This window comes from Hyalella azteca, unplaced genomic scaffold, assembly GCF_000764305.2.
Source record: "Hyalella azteca isolate HAZT.00-mixed unplaced genomic scaffold, Hazt_2.0.2 contig15969, whole genome shotgun sequence".
NCBI classification, from domain to species: Eukaryota; Metazoa; Arthropoda; class Malacostraca; order Amphipoda; family Hyalellidae; genus Hyalella; species Hyalella azteca.
In genome coordinates this window covers 34,617-61,322 of record NW_025945797.1, presented here as the reverse complement: position 1 = coordinate 61,322, position 26,706 = coordinate 34,617, and the positions used below count along the sequence as shown (strand labels likewise).

Here is a 26,706-nt window from a genome sequence, read left to right as displayed (position 1 = left end):
AGTTCGGTTTTCAAATCACTCTCGGATGTACAGGTCTTGAATGCTTTTTGTATGAGAGCGCGCACTGTGTTGGTTTTATAGCGCTGCGGGCATTCACTTTTTTCGTTAAGTACTTTCCCGACATCGGTAGGTTTTCGGTAAACATTAGTGACAAAGGAATTATCTTCAATTCGCACTAATATATCTAGGAATGGTAATTTGTGATTTTGTCCAATTTCATGGGTAAAAGTCAAGACTGATTCATGTTCCAGGCAAAGCTCTTCGCAGTTCGATCAAGTGCTCTTCGTCTCGAATGACAACAAAAATGTCATCTACGTATCTGCAGTAAAGCTCAGGCTTGATCTGTGCATTGAGCAACACTTGATTTTCCAGTTCACACATGTAGAATTCTGCAAAAGTTGGACCTAGATGGCATCCCATGGCCACGCCGTTAATTTGTCGGTAAATTTTGTTATCAGGAGTCCGGAAGGGAGATTCTGATGTACAGTGGCGAAGAATGTCAATTAAGATCTTTTTAGGTATAGATGGGGCTGGCAGGGTTTCGTGCGAATACACATGCTTCATGATAATTTCTAACGTTTCTTCGGTTGGTACATTGGTGAACAAACTGGTAACATCCAGTGAAGCTATATAGCAGGCCAGAAGGGTGCGAGGCATGAAGAATTTCCAGGAAGTCATTTCTAAATTTCAGAGAGTATTTCTTAGGGATATATGGTTTAATTATAGCTTATTATTTATATATTACTTATAGCTTATTGATAATGAAAATTGTATTTTCGAAACGTCGCAATCTATTAAAATGTCATTCGGAAACCTGCTTTTCGATCTCCCGGCTCCAGCTAGAAATTTGGTTCGACTCATTGAAAAGACGAACAAGAAGATTGTAAATAAAAAACATGCTCTGGGCTTCAATCAAACTTGCATATACAGATATATATATATCTTTATCTCGAATGACCCGCAACTTAATAACACCTCTCTACGTTGGATAAATTACAGAGGCAATCTTTATTAGAGCTAAACATCTGATTCACCGATAATAACTCAATGCTTGCATGTTCCACTGCACCATCACAAACTTTAGCCATGCGATGCACTTTTTGATCAGTTCTTGTCTTTATTTTAAGTTTCAAAGATTGGATCCTGAAGCTGCTTTTGAGCGTGTGAGCGTGTCGCTACTTCCAATCAACGAGTAGGAAAAAAGTTCAGTTGAAGGCAAAATGTTGCATTGTTCAAATTTTATTCCAGAAATTAATTAAGTCGGACGTCTTGCGGCTTACAGTAGCACATCTACTAATGCAGCATCCATTTTATTTAGTACTATAAACTTTCCTCTCTCCGGCTTGTGTTATTTCCCCCGCGATGAAGGCCAACTGCAGGATTCGATCTCCTGTCTGCCACACGCGAAGCAAAGCCTCTACCGTTGAGCCATCGGAGAGACTTGGAAGTAGAGTCATTTTAAAACATTTAATTGAAGTATTGTATATATTAATTTCATCCAAAGACAGAGGTTAGTGTTACCACCGTGATGATTAGATGGTTCCATCAAAAATTTTATTTAACGTGCTGCTTTATTCAAGTAAAATGCAGCCGCTAATAGAAACTTCGTTTATCCATAACGAGCGATGGTTCAGCTCAGAGTAAAAGCTAGATGAAAATGTTTAATAAGCATCGAAATTTCATAATGTGAACATTACACCAATTTTGACAGCGGTTTGATTAGAAAAATTTTCACCAAGAATGTTCTTGCGTGAAGGTAGGAATCGATATCATTCAATGATTTTGAAATGTCAGACGTGAAAGAACTGCATCACTTCGAATCACTATTTTTCTCTTTCATAATATTTATTTTTTGCGTAGGAAAGATACCTGGACCACTCTAGTAGGAATTTAGACTTAAAATCAAAATAATTATCAGATTTTATAAGCAAATTTCCCCTAAATAATTAAATTTCACTATCGAAGTCAGCTATAAAAAACGGAATATTTGTATCCCTCTGCGTAAAAAGGATACTTTTCTGACAAGCAAATTACCCAGAAAGCACATATTTCGAGCAGGACTTGGTAAAGATTTGTAGGAAAGAAGCTCAACGCCGACGGGAATCAACCCAACAGGTATGAACGTACGTGAAAACGTGTACTTCTCGACTTGCTCGCTTCGCTCTATGAGATGCCGAGCCGCTGTCGACTGCGTAAACCTGGCTTTAGATAAATGAGACAACTTGAGAATATTATAAATATTATGAAACATTTTAATCGAACCATACAATTTACAATTAATGATACAATAATTAGTCTGAATTGATCGCTATATTTCCAATATAGCCAGTAGGCGCATGGGCAAAATTCGCAATAAATTTACGATATATCTTAGGTGAACATGAAAAATTGGATTCTCCATCATTTTTTGAAGAACTGTAGAAGGACAATTTATATTAGGAGCAGTCTGATACACTGCCAGTGACTTCACTTTAGCCTGAAAATTTTGTGAACACTTTGCTTCTGCCAGTCAGTTAAACTCGAACCAAACGCATTCACGCTAAATTTTCTTATCAGAAGTCATGGTTTCGTCTCTATCTCGAATGACCCGCAACTTAATAACACCTCTCTACGTTGGATAAATTACAGAGGCAAATACCTTCGTGCACCATGTAGTTTGGGCAAACGGTTATCGGTGGCTTAAAAGATGCGCCATCGGTCTACAAAGCACCATCGATGATTCAGATGCACCATCGATGACTCCCACCTATACTCGCCACCCTCTCGATTTATTGCTGTTTTGTTGTCGATTTTCGGCAGATCTGGCCAATCACCGTTACGCCGCCTATATACTACTATCGCCCCCTATAATCACCGATGCGCCACCCTTAATTTTTATTTGGGAATGCATATTACACACCACACATCCTTCAGAAAAGATATTACCCATTAATAATAAAGCTATAAAAACGTGGAAGGAAGGTAACCCCAAATTTGCACCTTTTTCTTTAGGTCAATTGGTGATGAAGAAGGGAGCGCAGCCGTGCACCACCAATTTTGTGCACCAATAAGCCCTGAATCGAACGCCTTGGATCTCTCCGGACATCCACCAATCAGCCGTGCACCACTCGGCTTTGTCTTCCTCCGGCCTTGCATAAAACCTGCCGTGCACCACCAGACCGCGGATCGAATATGACTTCCGGGCATCGTTAAATTACGTAATTTTACGTTCACTGCATCTGAGGTTAGGTTTCAGATAACATAATTCTGTTCCAAATTTTATCATCCTTCGACTAGTGGCCGTTCGACCGAGGGCTGGTTCGACGCACGGCCTAGATATGATTGTCCAGAAGTGTTGAAGGCTACGTTCCGGAAGGCAGGAATCATGATGGTCCATTACATACAGGGCAGTGGTGGTCTTCGGCAGGCGACCCATGAAGAAAATTCGAAGGGAAGGTCATGGTCTAGGGGATAAATTATTTGAACTTTTTGAAGGTCCATTCAGAGTAGTCAAAGTTCACTCAAACGAACTAACGTACATTTTACCGAAGGAAAAGTATAACGAATGATAAGGGCAAAATAACTTACTTAGCTTATTATCGGCAACTTAAAGCATTTAAAACAATACCATAATGCTTAAAGAAATATATCAGTACCGAATGTTATGACTCGAAAAGAAGGATGAAAAAGGTTACTGTAGTGATACATCAGCATCTGATTAGCAGGCATATGCGATGTCAGCAGCGAATATAGTGCTCCAAGCACAGATGAGAACGATAAAGGCAAAAATTCAGTTAGTTCGAACAAGCTAGAAAGCTCCTCAATTGTTCCAATCAAGGAGAACACACCAATTAAATACCTGCCTAAAGCACTAAGTCACGAGAAAATCAGGTCGAATAGAAGGAAATGTAAAAGCTGATTGATCAGGAAAAACCTCATAGCAGAAGTCAGAGACATAAGAAAATTACCAAGCAGTGAAATAGTGCAGAACGAGACATTCCATTCTTACATTATACACGATATCCAGCAAATGACATCGTCTCCTTAACTTGATGTTGTCGCGGATGAATTCAATTTAGGTTTATAAGCACCGTTATCAGAGATTAAATTAAGAAACAGCAGAGAAACAAGTCATACAGCACGTAGGACACTATCAGATTTTAGTTAGGAGACTTTTATTGTGGTCCAATAGAGCCTGGAGTAATCAAATAAGTTTACTGGAGCAGGTATCAGGGTAATTAGGACGGAAAGTTAGTAAGCAATCGAAAACCAGAGAAGGGTTGGCAGCGGAAATTCTAGATAAAACGGTTGTAGAAGATTTGTGAAGATTCTCATCTTCACAAATTAGTAGATGAGATGGAAGCGAAACTCGCAATTTTGGAAGAAATTTCTCATGCGAAAAACATGAGTGAGCGGGTGTCGCAAATCAAGCAGTCTAATAGAGAGTTCATTCGACAGGTTTAGCCGAAAAGAGAAATGAGCAGTGAAACTAGGTTAGCACATAGCGATGAGGAATATACTAGAAGCCTGAGAGTTTCACCAAAAAATTTAGATTGAAACTCCCACTGATGTAACTCGATCAAAAGGAGGAGTCAAAGAACTACCAAACGTTCAGCTTTAGACGTTGGAATATAAAATTAGGGTGAAAAAGTAAGTTATGTGATTACGGGTCTAAAAGTTTCCTTCATTTGTATCATTGCCTACTACAATTGTGTGAATTATTCCAATCTGCAGGTTGGTAGTATTTATTGTTTGTATATTTTGTAAATTTCAACGTGTTCAGAGTTTGCTAGCAAATGTAAAATAATGTGTATATTAGTATGTAATTTAATTCTGTGTTACAATTTTTCCAAAAAAATCGGAGGATCCGAAATGCGAAATGAAAGATTCCGTAAGCTTTATTTAGCGAATTTTTTCTGCTCATTCATTTTTCTTGTATGATTAATCTAGGAAAAAACTTAAAAAAAAAACACAAAAACAAATGTATAAAAGTACGGAAATCCCCTAAAATATTAAATTTCTTGATATATTAGCTATTGAGTGTAAATATATGAATGATTCAATTAGGATTAATATTGATAATATTCTAGGTGTAATGTTGTACTTAGGATGCTTGATTAAATTATTAAATTAATGATTAAATTAAAATTATTGAATTATAAAAATTAATAATTATAAATTATTAAAATTAAATTTTAAATTAAATTACTGGAGCTCGATTGAGAGTCCTGTCTAGTTGTGAATTTCTATGTGCCTAGCTAGGTGAGTTAGATAATGTGAATGCCTGGATATATGTGCATATGATATGGTGTAAACTGTGTATTACTCAGGTAATTTGTATATGTATCCTCTGTACTTGATTTGTCATGTTATATTTGACTGAGTGCACCCTTAGGTTGCACTTGGTGGGGGAATGTAATGTATAGACTCAAATTATAAAGAATGTTTATTCTTCGGAAATTGTTAAAAAACGTTATTAGGATTTTTTAATACTCAATTATTCATACTATTTTATTCATAGCAAGATGTTTAATTCAAAATTATCCGGTTCATTTTTTGTAGAAGGTGAACTCTTCGTTTTGTGGGGTTCTGCGCTTGTGTGCGCTAATTCTCGCTGCGTTTATAGTTTTTAAAAAGAAGAGTGAAGCGAAAGTATGACCAGAAAGAAGAGATCATTAGTCGTGCGAGGTTGCCTGCAATTCGTACGATCGTTCGCTCTCTCAAAAAGGATTATTATACCGCTCTACCGAGTGTTCAGCGTATTATTAAATTGCATCCCTTTCATGCTGATCCGCCATCATTGTGTGATACTTTGCCTAAGATTTTTTCCATTGCTGATAAGCGGTTTCTGATCGCCATTGTGCCTGAAGCTTAAAATTCTACTTCAACAAGTGAACGGTGACTACATATACGAGGTTAGATCATGCCTCAATTGACAGCCTGAACCCGTGTACCTTCAGCATCAGCTTTTTCTTGTTGTCCGTGCTCATTGATTAATCTCTACCTTAGGATCGGCTTACGTCACTAAGGTCGTGAAGTATAATAACAGACGGGGATGTGTGTAAATTTCTCCTGTTCGCACTGAGTTGGTGTGATTATGGTGTTAAACAAGAAGTATCCGTCGGTAAGTATGTGCTGTGCTATTGGTATCGGTTGTGATTACTTTTATTACGTGTGTACAGTCCTTGATTTTGACAACGTCCTGTATCCGTATCCAGTTTTGCAGTCGTGTGATCTCGTCTTTGATTTCGGTCGTCGTCTTTTTTCCAATGTCCCTCTCCAGTTGTCTAACAAGTATGGTTCGTTTGGATCGTAAGTCTGAGGGCATTAGGGTGCAAGTTGATTTTTCTGAAGATTTCGGTTGCTTTTTTGGAGGTCAACTTATTGATGGCAGAAGCGTCGTCGGTAACAGCATAGAATCCGGCCGCGGTGTCGGTGAGTCTTATCAGTGGAGTGTTAAGGTAATGGAAGGTGGCTTGGAATATTGCTGATCGGTCAGTAGGTAGTCTGGGGTCTATTTTTGTAAGTTGAATTGTACACGTCTGATTTTTTCGAGTGGTCGGGTAATATCGATGGCTGATGGGGGGGGGGGCTTAGGTGATAGTGATGAAAGATGAGATGAGGATGTATGCGAACGAGGTTGTGAGGGGAGGGGGTATCCTCGAGTATGTAATATATTGGGGGGGGGGTTAGTGCCTCTAGCCCTCACGCACTTTTCTGCAATAATAATTGATGTCGAATAAGGGTGTCAGTAAATTATTCCTTATAGGGGAAATTCGATTTGTGGCGATCACAATAGCCGCAATTTGTTGTAGAATCACAAGCCTGCGATAACTGTAATATTGCAGCACACATGTTATTTACTTTTAATTTCGCACGAGGCCAAATAGGGATGAAAATTTCCACGGAATGGAAATTTTTTGTGTGCTAATTCTTTACATTGAACCGTAAATGGGTTTCAAACTATGTGACCGCTTCATGGTGCCACAGATACACAACCTTTTATCGACTTCATTTGCAGGTGCAAAAGAATTAAGCCTCTGTCGATTTAAAAGGATCAATACCTGCAGACCTCCGCTAAAGAGCTCTTCAAATGGTCAACCCTTTCCCTATGCACATACGAAACTTCATCTTTGATATTCGTAGCTGAAGGCTTCAGGTTACTTTGAATAGCCGTCCGTCAACAGAGAATGTCCATCACGTCAGCTATTTCATTGTGTATTTTATTACAAAGACGCACCGGAGTTACTAGACTCTTCAAACGTGATAGCCTTCAGAAATTTTCGAGTCAGCTATGAGGTAATTTTTCGATAAACTTGATCAACAATTATTTCTGGTGACATTATGTAAATTTCTGGCAATGCTTTGAGAGACACCTCCTATGTGAATTTTTTATTCGTCAACGTGTTGTATTTTTCTTGCTCGACTGGTCAATTGTACCATTTATTGTCTAAACAGGCCTTCCTGTCTAAGATACTTTATTTAATGAACCAATTTCTTCAAATAGAAGGATTGCTTCACATTTCTAACTGATGAGCACGTTTTTAAAAGTGTGCCAATTATTTAGGTAACAACGCGGAATTAGTTCGTCGTGTCCGGTGCCAAAAACTCGTATTGAAGATATCCAAACATTACCTTTCTACAGATAAATAGATCAATTTATAACTGTATTTTTAATTTCAAATTAGCACTCTATTTGATTTTACAATTTTGTTTGTCATTTTACGTTTTCTACCACCGTAGTCGTGACCTCCAGTAGCAGGTGTTTTACTCATCATTGTATTCCGTGATCTTGCCGTAGAGGTGCGTTAATAGGTAGCTCGATCATGATATTATTTGTGATTGATCAATTGAGTGAATCACATTGTACTCGCATTATATTAATTTTTTTGTGTGACAATTTAATTTTATTTATTAATATTACATTCATTGTTTTATCTAGGGATTCCTAAAACGTTATTTTGATCATTTCTGGAAGATTTCAAGTTCAGAAATGCTCCATTTCTAAACATATGGACTCGAAACTTATGGACAAATTAGGAAGTGGATTTTTAAATATTTTTAATACCATAACTGCGCGATGGATGTTAGGGTACGCACACAGTGAAAGCAGGTTTGCCCGCGCGGGCAACCTGGTGCAATCTGCCACAATAATGTACATAGGATAATAATGTAAGTGTTCACAGTGAAAACCTGTACCAATAGGCTTCTGTATTCTATGGTTTCAGGCGCCAGCCTGAGCAGGTAACCAGCACGCTGGCAACCTGCTTTCACTGTGTGCGTACCCTTATGCCTGCCCGGAGCCTGGGTGCTGCCAGCTCCGGGCACTCTAGCAAAAGATGCTTGACGGTGTGGGGGAGTGAATGACATTGAGGGCACAGGTCCGTTTGAGTGCTGTCCAGGCGGTGTTTGTAAGAGTTTGGCGAGGGATGGTGACCGCAGCGGAGTCTGCTGAGGTGCACCCTGTCTTCACGGCTCAACTGCTGTTCTGTATGGCTGATGTCTGGTGGTATGTCGTCAATAATGCTGCTGATAGGTAGATTTAAGAGTGCGTTCCGGGTTAGGTGTGTGTGTATGTGTTTAATGAAGTTGGCTGGGTCTGTGGGCGGAGGTATGGAATTAATTATTGTGAGATAGTAGTTGTTTGGAATGTTGGCAATTTGTCTGGAAGTAGGGGGAAGGTACTGAAAGTGATGGCAGGGACTGAAGGGGTTGTGGAGTGCTGATGCAAGGAATTGGGCGCCTCTCATGTCTAGGTGTTCTTTCATAGAGAGGACTTAGGTTTCTGCATGGACGTGACTGGATGGTGTGGTTTGGGTGCTGCCAAGTGCGATTCTATGGGCTGTGTTTTGTATGGTTTGTAGGTGTTTGTGAAGCGTGGGTGAAATTATGGGTGCCCAGGCTGGACTTGCATAGTCCAGCACTGAGCGTATGTATTGTTTGTACACTAGTGTGAGGGTTTCTTTATTCTGTCCGGATGTGGTTCCTGTGAGGGCTCTGAGTGTGTTTAGCCTAGGTCTGCATTTTGTTTTGATGTCCTGTATGTGTGGCCCGAAAGACATAGAAGTGTTGTAAGTGACACCTAGGATCTTGGTTTCATGTGTGTGTGGTATGATGGTGTTGTTTAGAGTGACTGTGGGTCTGTGCTGATGCTCCTTTGTGTGGCTTGTTAGTCGTGTGCTTGTGGTGTACGGTGTAAACTCAGTTGTTTCTGTAATTTACATTTTTTATTAATTAAATTTGTTTAAAATATTTATTCATTCGGAATCCTTTGTTCGGTAAAGTGTTTGTTTGAAGAACGATTACGGTCTTTTGTGGCGGGGAAATGCTAGGTATCATTATTTGATCGGGGAAAGTCCCCGAAGAATATTCCTGTAACAAGAGTTGACAGCGATAATTTTGCACAACAGCGTCCTTTTTCCTTCTTCTCCTATTAGTCTAAATTTCTGGTAAGAATTTGATCCAGCAATTTCTGTAGATGTGAACTCTAAGTTTTGTTTTCTTATTTACACCAATTTGACATTTACATTCACATTTTTAACATTTAACAGGAGTCTCTGGAGGTTTCAAACCATTTCCGCATAATTAATACAGCAAATGGCCATCTAACTAGTAATTTTGCTATAATTATTGCCAATGAAACTAGCATGTTCTCATGTAGAACATAGTCATGTTGACATTATTATAAAGATGTTGAGCGATAAAAATCAGAGACTGATTTTCTTACCCATTATGGAAGTATGTGTACCGCGGTACAATGGGCAGCAACGCGTGTACCTATGGTGGGAGTGCCCAACCTCATCGGGATAAATGTTTCCTACCGATGTAATTAAATAATTTACTGATGAAGACCTGCAGACTTTGATAAGCAAAAAAGGCCATTGACTCATCGTAACATGAGCTGAAAACTAAATCTTGTGAGGTTAGAAATCCCAACTCTAACTCCGTTCTCAAAATAAACTTCCTACTAAAGAGTGAATAGCTGTAATTACAAAAGATTAAATGTTAATCCTGTAAAATTGCAATACTGTGCCTCACATTTGGGTTATATGTTCGCTTTCATTAAATATAATGCCAGTAGTCATCAATTAAATTGAATGACAGATGCGGTAACAACGGGATGTACGTGTACCAATTTTCTAGCTTATTGCGAATGTTAATGATGTAAACATTTTTGTTTTAGAGACGAGCTATGATGCTTTTGAAGTTAGCATGGCTTAAAATCGGTACTTATAATTAACGAACGGGCTGATTTTGGATGAATCAACTTCTAGGCAAGTTTCTAAATTGGGCTAAGAGATCGCATAAAGTAGAAGTAACTTAAACTTACGTTAATGACGTAATGACGTTAGCTTCTGAACAAAGGGTTCATTTAATTGCGCTCGTTTTTGCTCAACACTAAAGCTTTTAATGAACGTTGCAAATATTCATTTTATTGATATGTCACAAGTGAAGAATATTATTGATGCGATATCATCCTTACGCTGTTTTTATATAAATTTATTTCACTCAGTATATAAGTCAGCGGAAGTCGGATACAGCGACTGAAAAATCCTCGAGCCACAGAAACGGCATCTTGAGTTGATTTACGTAGTTTGGATGGCTTGAAAATTCTAAGCAAAGCCAGGGATTCGCAAGTAGAGTAATTATATAATTTTGTCATTTGAGCACAATAACAGTTATCGAATTGATTATGGTGGATGTAGCATGTATTCGCGACATTCTGTGATATTTTTGCCATGTCATGTAAAGATAGAACTCTTTTGTGAGGTAATTTAGACGAATCTCTAAGTTCACAATGTGCTGTGAACTCAAACGAGTTTTAAGACTCTGATAAAATCCGAACCCGTAGTATAAATAAATAATGCTGAATAAAAGAATGTTCCATTGTAGCATAACGTTTAGCTAATCGGGAGGTATAATTTTAATAATAATTTTGACAATATATACCCGTATTATTTAAATTGAATTCCGCTTGATTATTAAAGATGTCATAGACAGACATCTAATTATATATTGTATGTAATAACCTAAAGAATGTTGTTTTAAAAGTACAACGCGCTGTACGTGAACCTGCACGTATATAAATAAGGGCGGTGAGAAAGAGCAATGGCGTCTTTGAACGATTGGTTCAATGGCATTGACTCATATAAATGCATGGAAGTTACGGTTACCGACGGGTATCTGCATTAATTGACAAATATGTACAATAACGGATGTATCTACTGACAAATGCTGCGCATACGAAAAAGTGCGGTGAATGCCGGAGCTATATCCCTAACAAAATTTAGAGTCGCCCCAGCTTCTGGTACTCCAAATCAGAAGCTGACACGTCTGTAAATTTTCACTGGGAAGAACTCCTACCCTAACAAAATTTAGAGTCGCCCCAGCTTCTGGTACTCCAAATCAGAAGCTGCTGCGTCTGTAAATTTTCACTGGGATAATGATGAACTAGACGTTTCGTTTATGTGAACTGCAGTAACGTCATTTAATGGTTCAAACAGGATCATTTTTAATGATTACATGAACCCGCAGTATATTCAGCCATTATGTCTATATTTTAATACTCATCGACGCTACAATTTGTAACCAAGCGCGTAAGTGAAGTATGACATACAGTCGAGTAAAATCTATTTTACATTTGGCGTCTAATGATCGATTCGTGTTGCACAATGATTTCCTATTATCATATTCGTTTGATATTTGATTAATATGTCATTTCGTCACGATTATGAATATTTTCTGCCCTTCAACAGTTAAGCCTTTAACAATCAATACGAGATAAATTGGGCTAAAATATTGTTGAATTTCAAGAACTCAGAGATCGAGTATCTAAGACTCACCTAAATGCCCTATATATATAAAAACATAATTCTTTTGAATGTATAATAATGATGAAGTAAAGCTTCATTACAAATTAAATTTCAGGTCTTGACACGTGTCGCGCAATTGAAGCAAAATCGGAAGCTGCAAAAGTCACAAGACTATATAAATAATTGTATCTCATTATTCACGTAAAAAATTCCACCGTAATTCCCAGAAAATCTTTTTGCTTCAAACTCATAGCATTCAATGACGCTACAAGCAATGTTTTCTGAGCTTGTTCAACGTCCGTTCGTAAATAGCGTCATAGCAAAATGACTTCACGCTCGCAGCGATGGCATTTAATGATATCTTTAAATAATACACAGCAATAATTTGGTGATGAGACAAGCTCATTCTTGATGAGACTTGCCAATGCATGAAATATAGTGATATTATCAATACAGAGGCGATTATTTAATCCCAGGTCACTGAGATTATTCAAGTGTGACTAACCGAAGTTGAAATTTGATAACTTTACCGTTAAAGTAACTTATTTCTCATGTATGTGCATGTCTACATTTTGTCACTTATTCGAGCGATATTTAATATTTATGAGATGTTTGTTCAGATATTATACTGTATTTGAATTAAACGCTGTGAATGACAAATGGTTTGATACAACTACTGTGTTTACCACTCAAATGTATTAACATGCTAACGTCATTTGAAAGTATAATGTTTTTTTGAACCGTTTCATTTTTATTGTATTAAACTGTAAATGATTTTATACCGAATTTTGCAACCTTTTCACGATAAACGATGATCCATGCTTTGCACTTTAATATTTGAGTTTCATTTCAATTTAAAAGTGATGATTAGCTCGCTATTAGCTTATAAATCAACAAGCATCCCGATTAGATTAGCAATAGCTAACTGATCTCCAAGTTAAAATGTGTTATTTTGCTAGCATTTGCATTAACACTGTAATAAAATGAATGAAACGGACCGATGTTTATATCGATTTTTACTATGCGTTCATCTCATTATAATTTTTTATTTTGAAAAAACATATATAATTTTGTACAAGCAATTTTTTCTGCGATTTAATGAAAGCTCGCCGATAAAAAATGAGTCATAAATTTTGCATTCAAAGTTAATGTATCTAATTAAAGGAACTCGGTGTTAGCGAATGAATCAATCCTAGTATGTGGATCTAATTTTCATTATCAATTTAAAATGTTTCCCTAGAGGTGAAGATTCGATGACTTATATTTCTTCTATCACTCTGTCTTTATTTATGTGTCATTTCCATATTATTTTGTGTTATATAATCCTAATTCAAGATTTATGATTCTCTCATTATTTTGATATTCCAAGATATAAATTCTAATACCATTCCCGTAACCTAATGAATTCAGTGTGTAATTTTTACAATGAAAATTGTAGGAACAATTTTCTCTAGAGAGAGAGAGAGGGTATGAATGATCAAGATATGAGGTATAAAAAGTCATAACTAACCTTCAATCGCGTTGATGGCGCATCAATTTAATAATTCGTAATTTTGTTTACAAGCAGTCCTAGTTAGCATGAGTCCGCGGTGCACGTCACTAAGGCCTTTGCCTTAGACGCTGAGTCGACAGATTAATCAGCATGTGTGTCGCAAATACAAAAACCCGATGACCTGACAAACGTACGTAGCATTAAATACCACAAGATGTTTTCAAGATTCCCAGGTGAGATTTATTTAAAATTGTGTTCGAGATGGACTTGTTCTTTTCTTTTAAAAATGCCTTACTCTGGTTCTTTCATACTGTAAGGTGAAGGAAGTGTATCCTTATATTACTGCATGTTACAATCTTCATTACTGAATACTTTAGGTATGAGATGCAACTTTGAGCGGAGGTTTTGCACAAGGATTTGGATCTTCTAGATCTATCCGTGCTCGTATGGATCTATGGATTTTTGTCCATACGATCAGGACGATCTTCTAGAAAGAGGGGAGGTGTCCGGTGTCAATCTTGCGTCTCAATATAATCATTATAATTATATTATATGATTAGATCAAATGTAGCTGGGACGTAATATTCACTTGACCTGATAGAGATTGATGGAAAAGTACTAGACATGAGTCAGCATCTGGAAGATATGGGAGACATAATGTGATAGATCACGCGATCAAGACCTTAGTTGTGGGCGGAAGCGAAGGTTTTATAAGGGCTAGTAACCTAGTATGAACTCCCGCAGTAGTTGATAAGCGCTCCGCGATGTAATGCGTCGGTTGAGTTCTCCGACGTTACGGTCGACGCTGTAGCTTATACCTCTGCATCGTAACACAAGGTATAGCCACCCCGTATATCAAGATATGTTATCAGACAGATGTGTCTTACTTATCCTTCCCGACCTTAGTCACGTAACCCAATTCTCAGGTAGAGCTTAATCAATGAGCACAGACACTATTTATTTCCTCAATAAAAATTTAAATTCAATCAACTTGAAAACTGTGAAGACGAAGAGGAACGTTTAGACCTAAATATATATCAATTCAGATTTAAATTTCAAATCACTTTCACATTTCAAGGTCCCTGCGACCTGAAATCGGGAAACGTATAAGGTCAATAATTGTCACAAATAACAATCCAAGAACTCAACAAGGGAGTTGAGTTCTGGCAGTGATCGAGGACGCACGCAGTGTTTGCGGGTCCCAACTTTCTCACTTTTTACTATGCCGGTTTGACTTATCTCGCGAATTTTGTACCGAAACGATTTCAGTGAAAGGTTCAATTTTAGTGCAGTTCAATCAAAATTGTTGCCTACACTTCAGAGCCGACATCACTATGTTATGTTATGTTTTAATCCATTTCTACGAACTAAAATATCATATTGGCGAAACCGTGCTTGTTAACATCGTAAAAGTTCGCTCGCTCTGACGACGAATGTCCACTTTGAGTGTGTATTATTTAGGTGATTGGATTTTAAACAAGTGGGAAGGAAGTTGTAAAGCCTGTCACATCATAACTGAAAGAAAATAATACCCAAATTAACGAATTTTCAGAGCTGAATTGAGTGTTTAATTCAGGGAAAAGTCAGGCTGCCTCAGTGGCCTTCAAATTTCTGCCGCAAAAATTAAGTCGCGTAATGCAACCAACGAACATTTTCGTGAGCAGAAAAAATGAATGGATTCGTGGAAGAGAAATCATTTACTGAACTTCGTAGAAAGTAGCCATCATAGTAACCTACATAGTAGCCATTATAGTGGCCTACATAGTAGCCATCATAGTAACCTACGTAACCTACATAGTGGCCATCGTAGTAACCTACGGTACATAGTGGCCATCGTAGGAACCTACATTATAGTAGCCATCATAGTAACCTACGTAACCTACATAGTGGCCATCGTAGTAACCTACGGTACATAGTGGCCATCGTAGGAACCTACATTATAGTAGCCATCATAGTAACCTACGTAACCTACATTTTGGCCATCGTAGTAACCTACGGTACATAGTGGCCATCGTAGTAACCTACATTATAGTAGCCATCACAGTAACCTACGTAACCTACATTGTGGCCATCGTAGTAACCTACGGTATACATAGTGGCCATCGTAGGAACCTACATAGTATCCTTCATAGCAACAGCATAGTTGCCACCATAGTAACCTATATTATAGCCCTCATAGTAACCTACATAGTAGCCATCATAGTAACCTACATAGTAGCCATCATAGAAACCTACATAGTAGCCATCATAGTAACCATCAAAGCAGCCATCATAGTAACCTCCAAATAAGCCACCGAATATTTGGAACCATAACTCAACGTGTGACGCCAAAACCCAGCATGTGTACCAAAATAACAAAAATATATCTTTACGATGTATAGTTCTTCATCAAGGTAGCTACAATATTACTACTGCAATGCGTAATAAATATTTTCCAAGTCACCAAAATCGATCGGAGATTCCTACTAGCCGCAATTTAAAGCTAGAAACTGTAAGCATTCATCATTCGAACAGGTCATCATATGTGAGCTATCACTCTTTGTCTGCTATATTAGTCTTTGTCTTTCCCTCATCGGTCAGGTCAATCTAGGTTATAGGTTTAATATTGTTTCCGTTTAGATATGACCCTAAAAATTGTCCCTTCTTCTTCTTAGTTTATTGTTCCCTATTATAAAATGTTCATGTTGAATTGTCCATACAGTGAATTTTTCCTTGTTGTTCATCGTTCCCTATCGTGACTTGTACTCGATAGAGAATTGTTCTTTAGTAAATTTTTTCTTTTAGTTTATTGTTCTGTTTCTGGAATTGTTCCCAAAATTGAATTGTTCTCGCTGTTAAATTTTCCTCGTAATTTATTGCTCCTTCTATTCAATTGCTTCCAATAATGAATAGTTTGCAATAATGAATTATTCCTTTTAATTTGTTATTCCCATTTGTAAATATTTTTCAATTGTAAATTGTTCCCCAATGTCAATAGCTCTTAGCTCAAATTATTCCATGTAGAATTTCCCGACTTAGATTATTTAATAACGTGAATGTCCCCAAGAAGTTAATTGTTTATTACACAGAATATTTCTAAAACCTAAATTGTTCTTCAACGTGAATTGTTCGCATAGTAAACAAATACCTAATTTTCACAAGCTCTCGATTTCTTTCGATCTTCACTCTATACTTTGTCTAGAATTATCCCATCAACACAATTTTTCTAAACATTCTATCGTTCTAATTGCATATTTCCTCTTCATTCATCACCAAGATAATTACTCTAATTTACTAATCTCATTTTAATTTCAACCCTGTGTACCGTCGCCCAGTTCAATATTATAATCTAATGTTTCTTAACAGATGTCATGGCATTAATTCGTCTCTGCTATTAAAAAAATTAATTCAGTCGCCGGTCTCGCGGGGACTCCCTTTATTTCTATATTCGATCGCTATCAAGAAGAACAGCTCTTATGTCGTCATTTGTACAGGGTAATTCCCTTCATAAATATCGACTTCCGCTGCATTATTTCCCAACTTCGCTTAGAGTACTTGATGCCAAAATATACTTGTGCATTAAACATAATTTTAAGTTTTATTCTTCTCGCAGTAAACTAAAATAGTTTGAATTATTAAAAACTCTCACACGTGATTAGGCTAAAAAAAATCCCCAAAAATTATATAAAAATGGCCCGTATGCTAAATAGGGCACTAGCACTACGAAGTAGCACTACGCACTACGAAGTGTCCTGTTGGTATGCTAAATACGTCACAGACACTAAGCACTTCGAAGTAGCTCTACAATGTTTAGTGTCGCTTAGTGTCGCACTACTGATTCGTATGCAGAAAGACTTTGAAGTGCTACTTCGCTGTTAGAGTACTTTATATAGTGCCGCACTAAGCTATGAGTCTATTGAAGAATGGTAGTTAAGTGCTCAAATAAATAATTATTCCCTAAGTAATTCTCATTCTTTGCAGAAGATTGATGTAAAATGTCTAATTGTGATGGTAATGGTACTAGTGAAAATTGTGATGGTGAGCTGAAATTCGCAATGCGTCTGCGCACCTTTCCCATCATATATTCAAAGTCCACGCTTCCCAAAGACATCGAACAAAAGAGAGAAGCATGGAAAGTTCTTGCAGAAGAATTCAAAATGACTCCATAAAAAAAATTAAAACATGGTATCAAAAAGAAAAAAGTATTTTCTACTTCTACGCTGTTCATCTGTTTCGCCAAGGAAAATGTCAGCCGTAAGAATAACATGTTGTTCACTGAAGCGGTACACTTTTTTATATTCATGGCATGTAGTTCCTGAGGTTTTTACGCGATGATGCCTATGCTGTAAGCCAAAAAGATCCGTAGCTGACGAAGTAAACAAGGTTAAATATACAGTAGTGTCGTCGTGAAGTGCGGTGTGTAGGACACTTCAGATTTTTGTAGTGCGCGTTATGCTTTTGGCCCTATTTAGAATACCAACCGTAGTGTTCCATGCCGCACTATGGCTTGTAGTGCGTAGTGCTACTCCATAGTGCTAGTGCCCCATTTAGCATGCCAACCGTAGTGTTCCATGTCGCGCTAGTACGGCACTACAGCTTGTAGTGCGTAGTGCTACTTCGTAGTGCTAGTGCCCTATTTAGCATACGGGCCATTATCACGCGACTTAAATGACTCTCTCCTAAGAAATGAAGAAGCGATAAATAATTTATTTTCGAAACACAAAGCTACTGGAATTCACCTCTGATTGGCTATAATTATGTACGTCAAAATTGTATTATTCACATAACTAGAATAATCTGGACTGTACGTGAGTTGTTTCACTGTTCTTATTTACTTCGTTCTATTTGATTCTAGGACTTTCATGCTCATCCTGTTATGGCCATATCGTCACAGCCAGGATATATGCAATCCCTGTTGCAGCTCGTAGTCCGGTTATCCGCATAAGTATATTGACTATATTCCGCTGCGTGCCAGTGCTGTGCTGACTCTGGCGGTGGTAGCATGTGCGTTCAGTGTTTCCGTTGAGTTGCGACGTGCCCTCCAGTCTTGAGTATATGAAACATTTTGACGACTTTCAGAGTAAAAACTATTTTCCAGCTAAATTATGGTGAACTGATTGAGCGGCTCGAGTCTCTTTCAGTAGCGTAGTTGACTGATACTACAGGCGGCACCCACCAAGGAAGAAAAACGGCATTACTAATCACCTAAGAGCAATATTTTAGTTTCTGCAGTAGGAGTCTCCTGCATCGGCTCGACTGAAGGTCAGTAAAAAGGTAATATCGTGAATTTGTGAATTAATACTAGTTACAATCGAATTCGAAGCTTCAACTCTTTATTCGTATTCAGCACTTCCTTACTCACTGGTTCATAAGAAAACAATCGTAATATTTCAGATAAAAGTTTTTCTGATAAGAGTGACTTTGAGTCATGAGACAATTACTTCACCAAATCGAAGATATCGAACGATATGTAATTTCCAGATACAATTAATTTCCATATACAGGTAATTTCCAGATACACAGGTAATTTCCAGATACAGGTAATTTCCAGATACAGGTAATTTCCAGATACAGGTAATTTCCAGATACAGGTAATTTCCAGATACAGCAGGTAATTTCCAGATACAGGTAATTTCCAGATACAGGTAATTTCCAGATACAGGTAATTTCCAGATACAGGTAATTTCCAGATACAGGTAATTTCCAGATACAGGTAATTTTTTGCAAGTGCTAACTGACCACGTACCGTACACGTTCATATTTTAGCAACATGTTATCACACAAAATTAAAGCTCAAGTGGAAGCTACCACGGTGGAAGCAACGGTTGTCTTCGAAATAGAATGCCAGTTGAAAATTCAAGTTGATTCAAATGCCAGTTGAAGCATCTAGCACTGATTTTGTTTCCTCCATTATTCGTATAAAATTGAGCACTTTCGACAAGCTATTACTTGTTTTCTCCGTATTGTCTTTCCTTCGTTTTCCATTTCAGTTAGATTAATGTCAATGTTAGTTCTAAATAGTGGCGGAACAAATAAGTAATATACGCAAATCACATTTGATCTAAATGCCTTATACTTGAACTTCCCTTTATAATTCAGCAGTGATATTTTTGAATTGAGCTAGGAACCCAGCTGGAACGCCATAGGAATGCATGATACACTTCATAGAATACCACCTGCTCAGCAATAGGCTATCTTCAACCATTCCTCAGATATTTGTCGCCTATGGTTCTCCAATTCTAAAGAAAAGCGTTTAAAAAATCCCACCATGATTGATAACGCCAACCCTTGCCCAGTTTGTGGCCCACTAAGCTGCGTATTTGCACTTGTGTCTGCAAACTCCAGACGCGCAGCATGTAACCAAGGTTGTGGACTGTAACCACCGGAACAGGTTTCCTGCACTGAATATTAATTGTTCTATGCCCACTTATCAAGCAGCTTGTGCACAGACTAGCTGATTATTCAAAATGTCGCAATACTGAACCCACTCAGCTTTATTATAACAAACAGCTCTCTAATTAATCGGGATATTGGACCTATTCCTGCTCTGTGTGGGTCTGCTTTAATAGACAAGTCTAATATTTTCTAATCTCGATAATTTACGAAACTTCCTCGTGCCCATAATTCAAGAAGATAATTTTGAATCAAAATATGTCTCGTAATATGAGAGAATTAATGAGATTATCTCACTTACAAATTAAATTAACGAAACACTTTTACCCCTGAAATTTCACATCAGGTTCTATTCTGAAGCAGACAAGGCGTATTTGAAAAATTCAATCAAAGTTACAGCTGAAGAATTTCACTTGAAATACGCCAGGACGCGTTGAAATCTTGCTCGACCATAACCGATGCTGCAAATCTTTGACCATTAAACGCTACAAATACACGTCCCACCCGGTCCCTTTAATGATAATTTACCCAGATGATAATTTACCCCTAATTTGAGAACTTCTGAGTTGTATGAACAAATATTAAGGTAAAATTATTAATATTTTTCATAAGCACTTGCGTGGATTATATTTCAATGTATCCTGTAGTATTAGCGAAACAAGCTGTCGCCTTGGTAGCCTCAGGGCGTCGATGCGTCGCACTCGCATCCGCTCGCCATGATCGGGAATCCCAGGACGCCGCTTCCTGAACGGCGGAAAACACTGGCCTCTGCTTTGTGACTAGCGCGCACGAAATATTCAATGCTGTGTTGTGTTGTGTTATCTGTGTAAACTGGTCTGAGCTGTGCAGACTGCATAGTCTGTGTAGAATGGACAGTCTGCTGTGCCATTTTAGCAATCTGTGGTATGCAGACTGAGTAATCTACGTTGAGCAGACTGAGTAATCTACGTTGAGCAGACTGAGTCATCTACGTTGTGCAGACTGAGTCATCTGCGTTGTGCAGACTGAGTCATCTACGTTGTGCAGACTGAGTCATCTACGTTGTGCAGACTGAGTCATCTGCGTTGTGCAGACTGAGTCATCTACGTTGTGCAGACTGAGTCATCTACGTTGAGCAGACTGAGTCATCTACATTATGCAGACTGAGCAATCTTTGCTGTGCAGACCGAGCAATCTGCGGTATGCAGAATGAGCAATCTACGTTGAGCAGACTGAACAATCTACGTTGAGCAGACTGAGCAATCCACGTTGAGCAGACTGAGTCATCTACGTTGAGCAGACTGAGTCATCTACGTTGAGCAGACTGAGTCATCTTTGCTGTGCAGACTAGGTGTACTTGGCTGTGCACTGCATTATATTGTGAGCAAGCTGTCACTGCTTTACATTATTATTTCCTCTTGTATATCCAATGCTGTTATGACAATATTAACTGAACTGTTCGGCGGGTGTGTGTGTTTACGAGTTTAATACAAAATGAAGATTTATGGTGCCTAAAGTTGAACTGGTGTTTCATCGTTTAAAACGCAAATTTTGTTGTATTGTGAAGCAGTTCAGTGTGATGGATTTTTTTTAATCTCTGTTGAACTGATGCTTAGATTAAAGAACTGTGACGGTGACGTTGTGTATTAACTATATATTCATATATTCTATGTTAAATATTCATTTATTGGTGGGCATCGTAAGTACGTAACATGCACGGTTACGTACTTCGTAAAATTACTTGGCAAATGCATCACACAATAATAATAATATTGTGATGCATTTGCTGTTGAGACGAGAAACACCTACCGCATATCTGTGACCTTTGTGCCATCTCGTGGTGACTGTTGAAAATGTCTGGAAGACAATTCGACCTTCACACGCAGTTATTGCATCATCAGATGTTACTGTCATGACCATTTCGTGACTGTTCATAATCTTGCGAGACAATCCGACATTTACATGCTGTTATTGCGTGTTATCAAATTACGTCCGGCTCCGCATGTAAATAGACGCATATATGTAATGCATGTTTAATAGACATACAACGGATACTAATTCATTAGCCCTAAATATACTCTCGAAAAAAATACGTTTTACAACTTAAGTCTAAACATAAAACCTTTCCCAGCAGGCTATGTCAGGTTGAATCAACGTTGGAACAACAACTCTCGCGACGTTGAAATGACGTTGAATATTAGTTTAGAATGAAAATTTAAGCAACGTCGTACATTTCGACCTCGTTTCAACGTTTACAACGCATTAAATTTTCACTTTAAAATCGAATATATATACTCGCGATCTTGCCGTCAGATAACATCGCGATTTCAACGTTGAAACAACGTCGAAATATACGACGTTGAAAAAAATGACGTTGCTTAGATTTTCATTCTAAACTAATATTCAACGTTATTTCAACGTCGTGAGCTAATGTTGTTTCAACGTTGATTCAACCTAACAGTGCCTGTTGGGTTAGTTCGTTATTACAGAGAACAACGACAATATGAATGTATTCATCGGATGTTAACTCCGATCAATCTCAGTCAAATTTTATGCATATTCCGTTGATCTCAATGCAAATCAACATTCTACCGTATCATCTGAAACATAGTTTTGAGGTCACCGACACACCAAATCAGCCTACATGATCGTATAGGGTCATTTTCACTGATAGTCTTTAATTAAAATAACTTCATTGCACAATCCGTTTTAATATATACAATCTACTATAATATACTCAATTCGCGTGCTGGCCACTGATGAGAAGATGACTAAGTAAGTTTCAAGTCTCTGGTTTAAGGCTTTCCGCTTCGGGCTTCACACCGCGCAATAATCTAGCGGCAACTTACACTTTCCGCATTCCGACTTCCGTAAAGTCTAAACTAGAATGGCGTTAAACATCTTCAAGATAATTGATGAGTTCCAAGTAAAATAACAAGCAAGATGATAAAATACAAGCTTATACCCCAACAATAGCAAAATTATTTGTCAACGCTAAGAAAATTAAAACACGGCAATGTAAACGCAGTTTTCACATCAAGGCCTAGATGTCAGGTGTGCAGGGTGATGAATAATGCTTTACCAGGGTTCTTATTTTGTCTTTCGAAAAAATGATATTAATCCGTAAAATTAAACAATGTTATAGTAAATACTTTATCATGTTAAAATATTATCAACATAATTACATATCATGTTGATAATATTTACATGTTGCATAACAGTAAACTTGTAATGGAAGTGTCATTTAATGTGATTTAAGACGGCAAAATTCATTCAAATATCTTTTTTTCTCAGGAACGATGGCGGGGTGCAACTTTTATCCAAGATTGACAAGCTTTGTGCTGCTCTTCTCCATCATCTCTGCATCGACCGCTTACGCTGACAGCGGCGATGCTGCGTTGCCTGAAGAAGTTAACGCAGGAGCTTCCTACACAACCCGCATGCCTCCTGCGAATTCGGTTGTCATGGAGGGTATCAGATCTCAAATTGAGGAAGGAGTAAGCGATACTTTCGGACTCGGTCCTGCGCGCGAAAGACCGCCATCGATAGCAGGCAACATTGGGAAAACTTTTCCAAGCTCATTTGGCCCATATCTGAACAGACAGGATGGCAGCCTAGTTCCTGGCCCGCCAACGCCATCAAACCAGGATGATCTACCTGGGATTTTGCTAGACAGAGTGGAAAATAAAGTACGCGGAGTCACTGACGCGGTGCTGAATATTCCCCGCGTAGTAACTACTCTTTCGTCCAGTGTCTTGGGCTCCGTTCGTCCTCCTCTTGGAATTTTTCCCTTTATTGATGGAGGAAGTCTAGTGTACCAGCCAGGATATACTAGCGTAGTAACTTCCGGAATCAGTCGTCCGGTTGGTCAACCTACTGTCGATACCAATTTCTCTCCCGCGGTCCGACCGATAAATACGAACAACTACCAGCCATACAACCCCAATGTTGGCAACACCCAATACTATCCCATTTCTGCTAGCTCTGGTAGTCAGTTACCAGGTAACAACGCATACAACTCTAATCGTGGATCAAGTTCTTCCTCTGATAAACCCAACACCAACCCTTTCCCGATTGTAGTTGTTGATCCTTCGCATGGCCAAGGCAATGCGCCCGCTCCTCAGGTCCCGCCTCGTGCCTCTAGTGTATCAACTATCCCGGTTGCTTCGGGTGGAGCAATTCCTCCTAAAGACTACAAACCTCAAGATAAACCTTTCGTCATAAACCTGCCAGAGAATTTTGATGCGACAGGTCCAACAACTAACCCGAATTCCCGACCTACCACTCCCAATCAAAACGGATTTAATGCCCATGATCGAGTACCACAATCCGGTAATGGCTTCCCTGGACCGGTTGCATTTGTTCCTCAGGGACCGACATCTAACAACCGACCCACGCATTTCGAACCCGACCAGAATTCTTACGGTGACGGGCAAGATAGATTTGGCCAAGCAACACCCAGCGTCTATTCGGTGACACATGGAATTCAAGAGTTCACTCAAGATCTAATTTTAACTTTCCGAAATTTAGGCATTAGTGATAATGTGGTTTTTTCTCCGATCAGTGTTGCCAGCCTTTTAGCTCTGCTAACTCTAGGAACGAGTGGAGTTACATCTCAAGAAATTGTAAAAGCCTTGGGTTTATCAAACTCTGACAGTTCTACCGCATATCACACTCAGTACGAAGATATTTTGCGACGACTCAACTACGAAACCAATAAAATAATAATAAGCACTGCTAGTCGTCTTTTCTTGGAAGAAACCACCCCTGTCAGTGAAACTTTCGTATCGCAGGCTGGTGAACATTACAATTGCACCGTAAGCTTAGAAAACTTCCGTGAACGGCCCGTCCAAACCCAGACTCGCGTCAACCAGTGGGTGGAGGATGCAACGCAAGGTAAAATAAAAGACTTCATCTCTTCGCCTTTCAGCCCAGACACCACATTTGTGGCAGCCAATACCATTTATTTCAACGGCGCTTGGGAAACTCCTTTTCCAGTAGACTTCACAATGGAAGGCGCATTTGACACGGGTGTGAGGAACATCAGCGTTCCTATGATGAGCAATACATTTGATACCGACTACTATTATAGCCCTGAATTCAACCTCGACATCACTGCTATCCCGTACGTTGGTGGAGAACTTTCAATGATAATCATCTTGCCCAGAGAATCTCCGCGAGTCAAGTCCATCCAGGTACTTGAGAGACAGCTAGACCCCAACGCGATAAGAGATCTAATCTCAAAAATGAGGAAAACCAGAGTTAATCTCTCACTGCCTAGAATGCGTTTGAACATGAAGGCCAACATGGTTTCTAGCTTGAAACAACTTGGCATCAACAGCATATTCTCCCCCACGACATCTGATTTCAGTGGACTGACGAGTAAGAAGCCAATTTGGATCAGCCAGTTCCTCCACGAAGCCATCGTGGAGATCACCGAAACCGGTACCGTTGCTGCTGCCGCTAGTGGGGCGACGCTTGATCGTATAGGAGGATATCAACGTATCAACGTCAACAAACCTGCCATCATTTTCATCAGGGACAACGTGACACGCCTGCCTATCTTCTGGATGCGGCTTGTTCAACCAGATAGGGTTGACGCCTAAACTAGTTGGGATTTGTGTGACAAAAGTGTTGTCCAATGGTTTTATTTTGTTGCATAGCTTATGCAATTGATTCATTGATTTTCTTAGCAGAAATAATTGGAATCGAATCATGACATTCTAGTAAATAATTATATTAATGAATTATATTTAATTACATCATTTTTTTGCTAACAATCATAAGATAATGCCAATCCTGTCAAAGTGCGCAATTTCTGAGTGAGAGTGTTAGGGTTTAGATTAGATTTATAAAAACCCTAACATATTCTATTTGTGTTTAGGTTTAGTGAAGCAATATTTTTCGTTCATAAATATTTACTAGCCCACGGTTGAGTTCGTTAACAAAATGCACCTACAGCGGACTATTTTCAAAACGTTCATCGATCATTCAAATCACCATGAATTGTGTGGAATTTTTTTTGCAGGTTCAGTTTTAAGATGTCTTGACAAATTTGTATGCACAGGAAAATCCTTCATCTGCTTGGAACTCTGACAATGTATTTATTATTTAGCAGTTCAATTCGTTTATTGTGTTATGCGAAATGTATCGATGAGGTGAAATGTAATTTGATTTAATTTTTTTTAATTCTAAGTTCAGCTCCAGCTTCAGTTGAATTTTAATCGAATTTTTCTTCTGGATAAACGTTTTTTATGACAGGTTACCCCTGATTGTGCATGAAATATATTGAAAAATTTATATCTCTTTTTCCTCCTTGGTAAAATTTTGCCCAAAATTGTTGAAAATTAATTCGGATTTCGATTAACGACCAATCGAAATTTGTCGAATTTGCACAATTTTTATTAGTATTATTACTAATACTTTTTATTAGTAATAATAAAAATTATTATTAAAATTATTAGTACTTTTTATTAGTAATTATTGATGGCGAATGATGACTTGGACGAATTATTCCTTAGGGAAGGTTCCATAAGCTTTAATTTGTCTTGGAATCGCAGTCCTGCGATAACTGCTATACAGCAGCACAGATGTAACCATTTCTTTTTCATTTCGTAAGTGCCCAATAATGATTAAAAGTTTCACGCAATGGAAAAGGTTCATGTTGTAATTCTTCACACTGAACTCTAAACTGACTTCGAAATATGTGACCGCTCCCTTGTGCAACAGATACACCTCCTTTTATCGATTTCATACGCAGGTGCAGAAGAAAGGCTCCATCGATTAAAAAAGATCAATACCTGCGGACCTCCGCCAAAGCTCTCAAAAAGAGTTGGACTACCTGACATAGTCCTCTCGCGCATGTATTTGTCAGAATTTCTATCCAAAGGTTCAGTGTGTTAATACTTGCGGAATTCTACTCATAGGCATTTCTTGCTTTCTTCATCCAGCTATTTGCCAACCGACATTAATGTTGTTCGTGGCTAAACCCCAGGTTGCCGGAGTTTCGTCAATAGACCAAAGGTTACCATTTTCTCTAAGCCCTATACGATCCGTCATCTATGATATTCC

The 26,706-nt window shown here is 38.4% G+C and overlaps 1 protein-coding gene across 2 annotated transcripts; it reads left to right on the top strand.

The window, feature by feature from the left end:
* Positions 1 to 18,244: 18,244 nt before the first annotated feature.
* Positions 18,245 to 25,935, top strand: LOC108666986 (alpha-1-antitrypsin). Of its 2 annotated transcripts, none has more exons than XM_018153962.2 (2): positions 18,245 to 18,525; positions 22,930 to 25,935. In XM_018153962.2, the coding sequence occupies exon 2, from the start codon at positions 22,935 to 22,937 to the stop codon at positions 25,239 to 25,241; it is 2,307 nt and encodes a 768-aa protein (XP_018009451.1). In that variant the 5' UTR covers positions 18,245 to 18,525; positions 22,930 to 22,934; the 3' UTR covers positions 25,242 to 25,935. The 2 variants fall into 2 exon arrangements, with proteins under 2 accessions (XP_018009451.1, XP_018009452.1); XM_018153963.2 differs by having other exon boundaries at positions 18,245 to 18,537.
* The last annotated feature ends 771 nt before the right edge of the window (positions 25,936 to 26,706 follow it).

Coding starts and splice junctions, on each gene's coding strand:
- LOC108666986 (XM_018153962.2), top strand. CDS start 22,935: ATGGCGGGGTGCAACTTTTATCCAAGATTGACAAGCTTTGTGCTGCTC.